The 10,870-nt window shown below is 43.3% G+C and overlaps 1 protein-coding gene across 1 annotated transcript; it reads right to left on the minus strand.

Moving 5' to 3' along the window:
* Window positions 1–360: 360 nt before the first annotated feature.
* LOC308159765 (thioredoxin-like) lies at window positions 361–7,662 on the minus strand. Its single transcript, XM_080533580.1, has 5 exons — window positions 7,523–7,662; window positions 4,281–4,385; window positions 3,654–3,719; window positions 1,744–1,809; window positions 361–957 (listed from the first exon to the last, which is right to left on the minus strand). Exons 1-5 carry the CDS (start codon window positions 7,544–7,546, stop codon window positions 895–897), a joined length of 324 nt encoding a protein of 107 aa, XP_080389706.1. The 5' UTR covers window positions 7,547–7,662; the 3' UTR covers window positions 361–894.
* Window positions 7,663–10,870: the final 3,208 nt, after the last annotated feature.

The raw sequence follows: 10,870 nt of genomic DNA on the forward strand, positions 1-10,870 counted from the left end.
TCCTCTGGAGTATGAAAACAATTCAGGTGAGGACCGACTTCACAGGTGACGACTGCCTTCACAGCGAGAGTCAATCAGCATTTCCTGTCGACCTCAACGCAAGATTATGCGAAGGTCAGAGTCACATGACCGGATCACCGAGCACCCTGCGGCTCCAAAGTACTGTGTATACCACAGCTGAGGCTGGTGGAGGTAGAAATTGGAGGACGGGCTCATTGTAAACCATGGACTAAAATGTGTGTTTTTGATACTATTCCTCATTCCATTCCTTTCTGATTAAACTTCAGATTCAGAAAAGCCTGACCATTAACGTTGTGAACATTGCTTCATAACCTGGGCAACAGAGGAAGGAACAAAGACTGAATTTACAAAAAGGTTTTATTATCATACATTATTGACCAATACCTGGTGACAGAGGTACATTATTGACCAATCCCTGGTGACAGAGGTACATTATTGACCAATCCCTGGTGACAGAGGTACATTATTGACCAATCCCTGGTGACAGAGGTATATTATTGACCAATCCCTGGTGACAGATGTATATTATTGGCCAATCAATGGTGACAGAGGTACATTATTGACCAATCCCTGGTGACCGAGGTACACGGGTGAGAGCAGGGGGGGTGAGGGAGAGGGTGGAAGGCATACTGGCAGACAGTCACTCTCAATACGGATTCCTTGACAGTATATACAGCTCAGAAGAGACTGGATTGGAAGGGAAGGGCGGATGGAGAGACTGGATTGGAAGGGAAGGGCGGATGGAGAGACTGGATTGGAAAGGAAGGGCGGATGGAGAGACTGGATTGGGGAAGGGTGGCTGAAGAGAGAAGGGTGGATGTGGAGGGCGGGATTGAAGGCGGAAGGCATTGGGGGAACCAGACCGCTGCCTGCTTACTGGAGGCTGGCCACCATCTCCTTCAGCTTGGACGCATTGCACCCAGAGAACTGGTCCACCTGGGGAAGAGGAGAAGAAGAAGACAGTCAGCTTTATAGTCCAAGTTGGGTGCATTTTTTCGGGGGGGAAATACTTAGTTTTGTAATAACTGTTGATAAACAGAAAAAAATAAAAAATGAATAAATCACAAAATACAACTCAAGAATTCCCTGGAAGAAAAGGGATGACCAAACAATCTCCACACATCTTCTATCCACTCCTGTCAGATCCACAGGAGTGGGCCTACGCAAGGGGGTAGGAGATAAGGGGATTTTAATAGTCACCAATAGTCTGAATCTTGGTTGGACCAGGGGGGGATTCCATAAAGTTTGCTAAAGGAAAATCCAGGCTTATTCGGACAAATCTCACGAGAGTTATCAAAATTAAGCGTGTATTTTCCTTTAGCGACGTTGATGGAATACCCCCCCCCCAGTAGGCACAACGTAGCAAAGCATTTCGCAACAGAAAACAAAAATCAGTTCTCGCATTGTACAAACCGAGCGAGTACCTTCCCTGTTGCATTCCTGTTTCCAAATGTTGCTGTTTTTGCCAACAGAACAACATGACCCTAGTTGAATTCATGCTTGGGGGAGTGTTTGGACGAGGCCAAGAAAAGGGAGAAATAGGACGCAGCATTGTCTTGGTACGCACAGATGCATCAGTGGTGTTTACACAATGCTGTGCTTGTAGAGTGTTGTTCTGTGTTTGTGACCGAGAGTTCCAAGTTCCAAGTTCACTTCCAAACATTTGACCTGAGCGGGAGGGGGGGCTCAGAGCAGGGGAGGGGGGGTCTGAGTTGGACCTACCAGCTTCTTGTTCTTGTAGAAATGGAATGTTGGCATGCTTTTGATATCACAGGAAGCAGCCACATCCTGGGAGAGAGAGAGAGAGAGAGATGGAGGGAGGGAGAGAGAGAGAGAAAGGAGAGAAGAGAGATATTAGACAACCACATCAGAACCAACTACAAGTGTTTAAAACATTAACATCCTCCACAAAGTCCTTCAGAGGAGAACAGTGTCGCGCAGTGTCGTGAGAGAGAGACATACTCTCCAGGTCTCATAAGAAAACAACAACAAGCTGAAGGCTGGTGAACCACAATCACGTAAAGACGTAAAGTCTATGCCTCGGTTTCAGCTATGCAGCGCATGATCTGATCCTGTGTGACATTTTACATTCATCTGAGCAGCGTGAGATGTGGTCTGTGTCTGTGTGTGTGTGTGTGTGTGTCCTGGGGGGTATTCCACGAACGTTGATTAGTATATCGGCGATAAAAATAAATGCCGCGATCAGGCAACTCGTGATTGGAATTCAAGCCTCAGGTGATTCCTCGAACGAGTATCAGGCTTGTGTCATGAGTGTTCACAGAACACCGGCTTAGAAATCCTCCATATGGGCGCATGCACGCAGACATAAAGAGCCCAGAATAGTCGAACCGTCGAAATGAAGATACTCCACTCTGCAGGGGTCCTACTTTTGCGCAGCATTCCTACTTATTGATCTTTATGAAGACGAAAAATAAGATGTAAAATAGTGCAATACTGCCGCAATTAACAAGGCGAGGGAAATGGTTTGGCAAGAAATTGCTGACCGATTAAATGCGTAGGTCATACTAGCCCCAGTTATTGTTATATGTTCATATTTTAATAAATGAATATTTACTACTGTGGTGATATCAGCAGCAGGATACATACAACTATATCGTCACGATGGCATAGTGGTATTGGCCGCTGCCATAGTATTTATTTGTCATTTTAAGACGGTGGTTCAAATCCCTCTTCTGACACACTTTTTACTGCATTTCGTTGTCTGAATCTAATCTAAAATCTCATCTAAAAAAGTATGTAGGCTATAAAATGATGGTGCAGGCTAATTTACAAGAACTGACACGATTACAATGGTGTTTGAAGCCTTTCTGAGTAGTAAATTATGTTCTTCTAACTGGACCCTGGATTTGGCATAGATATTTTTTTCTTATGATTACTGATGGATAGATGATTCACTTAGACAGATATATCTATTGTAAATCGATTTGCATGAAGGCTTCGGTTAAATGTAAAAAAAAAGAAAAGGTCTCGAACTCGCAACCTTTGGAACTCTAGCTGGCTGCCTTAACCACTGCGCCAGCCACACCGCTGTGATGACGGCAATGCAAGTTGATAGACATACCTATTTTATTTTACACTTTTTTATTTATCTATCTATCGATCTATCACAATTTCAAAATATCAAGTTATCTATCTATCGATCGATCACCTATTTTATTTTACAATTTTTATTTATCTTTCGATCTATCACACTTTCAAAATATCAAGTTATCTATCTATCGATCGATCACACTTTCAAAATATCAAATTATCTATCTATCTCGTAAAAAGTGGGAACTAACATTTCCTAAAAGACATTTGAGGAACTGTCGTTCGGGATGTAGTTTCCGCCTGTGAACCATTTTTGAAGCACGCATTACCTAAACCAGCCTGTAAGTCTGCTCGCGACCAGAATTACTCAGAAGGATTGGTTGCATAGCAACCAAGCAGCGAATTATTTGAGCCACATTGATGAAACCGAACGTAAGCTTAAATTAGCGCCTGGATCTGATTTAAACCTGGATCAGAGTTAATCGCGCATTGTGGAACAGGGCCCTGGAGGGAGAGAGGTGTGTGTGTGGGTGTGTCTCCTGGAGGTAAAGAGGTGTGTGTGTGTGTGTGTGTACACTCACCGCTGCATCGTCCACATCCACCTTCAGAAAGACGACGCCGCCGTTTGCTGCATCTTCAGACAACACCTGAGGAAGAGGAGGAGTGAGTCACATAAACACCACAGCATCACAAGGATAAACACCACAGCATCACAATGATAACTCAACAAACCACCCCCTGACCCTCCAATAGGTTAGGATGAGATTCCACCAAATGGCTGCACTTATACAGCGCCTTATTCCGAAGCAATTTGCAATGGCCTCTCATTCACCCGCCCGCCCACACACACACCGGCAGCAATGGCAGCAAGCTTCCATGCAAGGCGCCGGCCCGCTCATTGGGAGCAATTCGGGGTTCTTGCCCAAGGACACTCCGACATGTGGACAGGAGGGGATCGAACCGCCGACCTTGCGATCATTAGCCACCGACTCAACCTCCTGAGACACAGCCGTCCCCAAATTGCTTACTTCTATTCAACCTTTACAGATCTAACGCTTAGAAACCTGGTGTGTTCCATCAACGTTGCTAAATGAAAATCTAGGCTTATTTTGAGAATGTCTTGCGAGTCTTATAGCGAGCTGGGAGGACACAAGGAATTCAGTTCCTAACAATTGAGAAAGGCGTCCATAACTGTGAGGTAAACCTACCTTGAAGACGGGGCCGATGGTCTGGCAGGGTCCGCACCACGTGGCGGTGAAGTCCACCACCACCAGCTTGTCTCCAGCCTGGGCCAGCGCCTCATCAAATTCCTCCTGTGAGACAAAACCAGAAGAAGAAGAAGGTTTTATTGGCCATGCAATCAACTTGTCAGTCAATGGAGCTATCGCTAAGCCACGCCCCAAAATATAAATTGTCCAATCACAGCAAAAGTCACGACAGGCAGAAAACTCAGACAAACAACTCGCTGATATCTGATGGTGAAAAGCTTCTAGAAGAAATATTCTTGTCATCTTTAAAAAAAACAACGTCTATTACTTGCTGTGGTAAATCAGAAATCAGAAATTTGCCAACTGTATTTGCCATTGTAAGTCATTGAATGTCAGTCAGTCAGTCAGTCAGTCAGTCAGTGAAGCGTTGTTTGTTTGAGTTTTCAAAGGGGGCGTGGCTTAGCGATAGGTCAATTGTTGGAATTTGGTATGTTTTGCTCTCGGTGCAGCCCCTGGAGCAATTAGAGGTCTCCTGAGGTGGGGATCGAACCAGCGACCTCCAGAGAGGAGATGTTAAGACCACAAAGACAACAAAGTATTTCACATAATGTCTGTGGAACAAATTACAGAGTTGTCCCCAAAGAACGTAAGTTGGTAAGTGGTGCTGTGCCACACTGTGAACCTGGGAGCGCCACAACGTAAACATTTCATGGCAAATTAAACTACAAGTTTCAACAAGTCAAATTTAAGGCCTTTTAGGCCTTTTTAAAGACCTCTTTGGATAGAATTTTAGACCTATTAGCGACACCATGTGATAGCTTTTTTTTTTAATTATTAGTAACGACAGAGTTTCTGCAGTATTTTAGTGCATTTTACCTTGAATAAACACATGTCAGGTTTTGATAATTATAATACAGCACCACGCTGTCCAGTTCACCACCTAGGAATCATAATGTAGCAGAATATGCTGTTGTTATGTTTATATGTTATGTGGTAGTGGGGTAGATGCTGAATTAATTAAAGTATTTGTTATATTATAAGATATTATTTAATTAATTCAGCATCGAGCCCACTACCACATAACATACGACATGTCACATACGCAGATAACAACCCAAACTTGAGCTCTGTCTAACATCACGTCCTTAAGGATGTTTAAGACAATACTTTGTTTACGCGAGTGCTTTATTTAAAATCTTCCTTCTTCTCGCATGTTTGACTGTCAATAGCCTCTGGCCTGAGCATAGATTAGCCTACTTTTTCTTGCGATGACTGATCGATGGATGATTCACTTACTTAGACAAATGTATTTGTTGTAAGTCGCTTTGGATAAAGGCATCTGCTAAATGCAAAATAAGTGCTGGCTAGACCACAGTGAGTGATTTGTAATCAAAGCTAACCATTTAGTCACCCATGTAAAATGTTATCCAATAAATCACTAAACCATTGTGCACAAATGATGGATGATGCAGAGAGGAGGTAGTAGGAAATAACTAACCTGGGACAAAAGCTACCAGCCTACACACACCCTAACCCTAACACACCCTAACTCCCCTATTACAGCCCGGCGGGTCGGGTTGCAGAGTTACCGGCACAGCCACTCGCATACAATGAGACGAGGGGGACGGGAGTAATAATCTAATCGGCGATGTCTTTCTTTTCTTTGTGCGCTGTACAATAGCCTGGGCTGTCAGACCGCATTGCACAACGTGTCTAATCCGCAGCGCATGATCCGCGATCGACGACACATTTCAACCGCTAGCGAAAAATAAAACAACTCAATACAATTATACACATCGACGAATGGGCTCTTCTCGTTTTGGTGAGCAGGAATGAAGGAACCCCAGTCCTCCTGTACTGTGCAGCTGTGATGTACTGCTGGACAATTTCCCAATTACGTTGCAAACCGCTAAGCCACAGAAAATTAATTAAAACCAGAAAAACCGACCCTTTTGATAAGAGAATAAGAAATTATTTTTTTTCAAGTAGGGACTAAAAAACATATGTTTTAATATTGCCTTTAAATGACTCAATGTTGATGATTATATAATGATTAATTAATGCACTTTGAGCTGCGACGTATAGCAGGAAAAGTGCTATACAAATGAAGGTTATTATTGTTAATTAAGAACACATTTGGAATGCTGGTGTGCCAGCATGCACAGACCCGACATCATAGGACAATGTTGCACCCTAGCGGCCAGATGGTGTCGATTGCGTTGAGATAATTATCGTGATTTTATATTTGTGTCTTCCTGCAATGCCAATGTTGAAGAACCTATGGCAAAGATGTTTTTACTCTTGTGTATTGGATGTAATAAATAAATAAAAAATCCTGATTCTGAGAGCTAAGTACAACTTGTCAAGAGGAAAGGTCACCACGTGACTTATCGCGAACAATGGCTGCGTTCTGTAAATTCGCTCTGGAATCTGATCAGCACTCATGGAATGCCTCTTGTCCAATCAAATGACTTGGTCCCCTTTATGATGTTTGAGGCCAGTGTGCGCTCCGGCGATCTGAGCAAATTTTACGAACGCACCCTAGGTGTGTAGCCATCTAAGCACGCTACGTAGAAATCATATGACATTCGCTCATAATATAATAGTTATTGACCACCTACTATTTTTTTTAACGATGTTATATTGCGACTAGAAAGTTAGACATTCTGCGAATCCTGACTAGGAAATATGTGACGAATCTGGAGCACATAATGTCATTACCACTGTTGAGGATGACACAGCACTATATATAACTCGTGTCTGCTTATCAGATCAGATGCTTAGCCGTATAAATGAATCACAGTGAACAAAATGTTCTTCCCGACTTAGCACATGCCTGCTGCTTTAAAAGCTATCTAACCGGTTATGTAAAATGTTTACAAGACAGGTGGAGGTAACTAAACTGGTAATGTTGAATGGCAGGAGTCAGGACAACAACATGGCGAATCCATGGTTTCCACACACACACACACACGTCTCATTTTAGCAGACGCCTTTATCCAAAGCGACTTACAACAAATACATTTGTCTAAGTCAAAAATACATTTAGTCAATCATCTACCAATCAATCAGTCATAGCAAGAGAAAGTAATCTATGCCATTTCTGCTACCCCGGTCTGTCCCTTGCCTTGTCAGGTCCCATGGTGTGACTTGTTCAACTTTGATGCAGGCGAACAGCGAGCCATCGTGGATTAAAGCACTGCTCTTTACGCGTCAATAAAAGTCCCGCGCTTGTGTCTCACCTGAGTTTCGATAATGTTGATCATGTTCTTGGAGAGGCGTGGGACCAGATGTCTAGTGAGAGCTCGGCGCGTCTGTCACGTCCAGCGTTTGGTCTCGAACGAGGGAAAGAGAGGAATCCACTATGCACACTCCTCCCTGCTTCCGCCCGGGTCAGGACAACCCCTGAAACAGCGCGTTATGCTAATGTGCCTCATGGCCTGCCCCCTCCACTATGGAAGCATATAGTAGACTAAATTCAAATGCTAATGCAATATGAGATTGCAATTGCATGTTCCACTTTGCATGCATTCTTTCAGACAATATTCAAATTCGAATGCAATTCTAATGATTTGCATTTTCATTTTCATGTACCTGATGTGCACATTCGCATATATACATAATTCACATATATATATATATATATATATAATATTACATCTATCAACTATCAGTTCCTTTTATTTAGTTCCTTGTTGCACTACTAATATGTAGTATTATTAGCATCGTGGATATGCATGCAGGTTTAAATTCAGATGCTGCCTGCTACGACTGGTGAATTGATGATTCACTTGCTTAGTCAAATGTGTCGATCGTAAAGTCGCTTTGGAATAAGCGGCGTCTGCTAAATGGCAAAAATGTAAATGTACATGGGAGGGACAGACCCCCCCCCCCCGCGCAAATGTGGAGTTAGCGTTTATTGCAAAAACTGTTGCGGAAGTAATCCAAAGCAGTATCAGGATGAGAAGTTATTGATGATTATTATATTCATGTTTTTTGTGTGTTTCTACACACATTTGACAGTTATGATTAATTACCACGTGATGTTTATCATGATGTAGGCCTACCCTAGTTAGATGTTTATTAGGGATGCACGATATGCATTTTTCCCAACCGATACCGATAACCGATGTTTACCCGCTTCTCGTGGCCGATAACCGATATGATAACCGATATGATAACAGATATAATTTCACAGTTGATAACCTGTAGTTCATGCACACCTGAAGGTAAGAAAGGCTATGTAGTGAGCAAAGATTGATGATTTAATATTCCATAGTGATCTCACCAAATCTAACTTACATTACCAGGGCTTAAAGTGGGAAAAAATCCTGTGCCTGAAACTTTTTCTTGGGGAGGGGGTCACAGTTTGAGATATTGGGAGAGCGGGTACAGAAGACAGCTTCTTGTCTCAATGTTTAAATGCATTAATACTATTTTATAGTCAACACAAAATATATGTCTCAATGTTAAAATGCATTAATACTGTTTTATACTCAATACAAAATAAAATAATATTTTCAGATGTCTTTAAAAGAACAAACTGATTAAATAACTTAAGGCCAAACTGATTAAATCACTTAAGGCCAAACTGATTGCATCACTTATTAAGCCACTATCACTATAACAATAGATCAATAGATCTACATCAAGTAGAATACTGATGACTAGTGACCAGTCAAGACCATTGGACTCCAGGATATCTTTGAGCTCCTGCATGAGGGCTGACGAGTTGGCGATGTTTACTTTCGGTCGGTTGCACCACTTCTTACTAAGTACAAACTAACCCTAGTTATAGCGTAAGTATTTACTAAATCAAGATTTAGTCACTACTAAACTTGAATGGGTTGCACCAAGCACACTAGTTATGACGTAGAGCTACCTAGTAGTAACTACTAAATATGTATACATACCCCTAGGGTGGTGTAAGTTATAACTAACTCGTAGCTAACCGTAGTTACCTCAGCGGATATAAAGTAGCTAACCTGCATGCATATCCACGATGCTAATAATACTACATATTAGTAGTGCAACAGGAACTAAATAATAAAAGGAACTGATAGCAGTATAGTTTCCCCTCTACAAACAGTGTAGACTGTTTTCTGTTAGCAGTAGCATTCATAATTTTCCTTCTTGTGTCAATATTTGGTCCATGTGAGAATAACAGAGAAACTGACCCTGGAAATATGCATATCCAAAACGTAAATTATTCAATTGCAAAATGTAAGTTAGAAAATAACATCTCCTATACACTGGTCATTCTGATTAAATTCAATATAACTAAATTAAAACCTGCTATAATGTGGGTTTAAAGGCCGTAATATCTACAAAGTGACATGTCCATACTGTATATGGCATATGGCTTTCAGACACCATGGCGATGAGATAACCTGAAACAGTGAATTGTATAGATGTGTGAAAAGAAGACGATTAACGATCTTAAGAAAGAGCTAAAGTGAAATGATAGAACAAGGTGGATAATCTGGGAGTGAGAAAGCAGTGTTCAAAATGTGCTCAGTGATGATGACATGGGACCCCAGAAAAAAACTCTCCTCGGGGACCACCAGCCGTTCCACATATTTGATCTGTTCCACCACCAGCACACCGGATTCAACTAATCAAGTGCAAAGCAATTATGGTTTGTACTTGATTAGTTGAATCAGGTGTGCTGGTGGAGGAACAGATCAAATATGTGGAACGGCTGGTGGTCCCCGAGGAGAGGTTTGAGAACCACTGCTCTAGACAGAAACAGTAACCCTGAGGTTATTGGGTCTGTTGAGCCCAGAAGGGGGTGCTGCTACTGTGCTCTGGGGCTTCTGAGGCTCCTGGTTTGTTGTCTGTTGTGCTGTTTGAGAAAAGAAAGCAACAGTGGGCTGACATTTACAGCGCTTGCAAGGAACACGTGAAGACCCAGACGCCAGGCTAACCTGGGTGGAGACAGGTGACAGTTTGTGCTTGTTGTTGTTGTTGACATCCTCCCTCCTGAGGACAACTCGCCCCCCCTCCAGCATCTTTTCCTTCGCCACCACCTCCCTTTCTGCCTCCTTTCCCTTCCCCTCCGCTGATTGCGAACTTGCTGCGCGCTTCCCGTATCTCCTTGCAGTCCCAGCTGATGCCGAAGCGGAGCCTCCGGACCATGAACCACACTCGGACCTGGTCGGGGTGCAGGGAGCATTTATGGGCGAGCATGACAGTCTCTGTCAGGGTCGGGTAGGGGAACACATTGAAGGCCTCCACCAGCTTCTCTGTGCCCTCCAACTCCTTGGTCTGCTCTGAGCGCGCCCACAACAGCTTCAGACCGTTCGAGACGAGAGGCAGACACACCACATGGTTTTGGTTGAGGCTGAATGCGGTGGCGGTGGGGGCGGAACTACACCCGGATACTTCAGGGGTCACACCCCCCTTGTGACCCTCAGCAGGCTCTGGAGGAGAGGAGAGAGTTTTATCAGGGGTGGAGGCCAGGCATGGTCTTTGAGCAGCGGGAGATCTGGGTGTAAAGACTAGGCCTGCTGTCTCAGTCTTGTCCGAGGGATGGACAACCCCTGGTGGATGGTGGTCCATCTTCCTGTGCTGTGTCCTGGTCATTACAG

The sequence above is a fragment of the Nansenia antarctica genome (genome assembly GCF_963989245.1).
Source record: "Nansenia antarctica genome assembly, chromosome: 6".
Lineage (NCBI taxonomy): Eukaryota > Metazoa > Chordata > Actinopteri > Argentiniformes > Microstomatidae > Nansenia > Nansenia antarctica.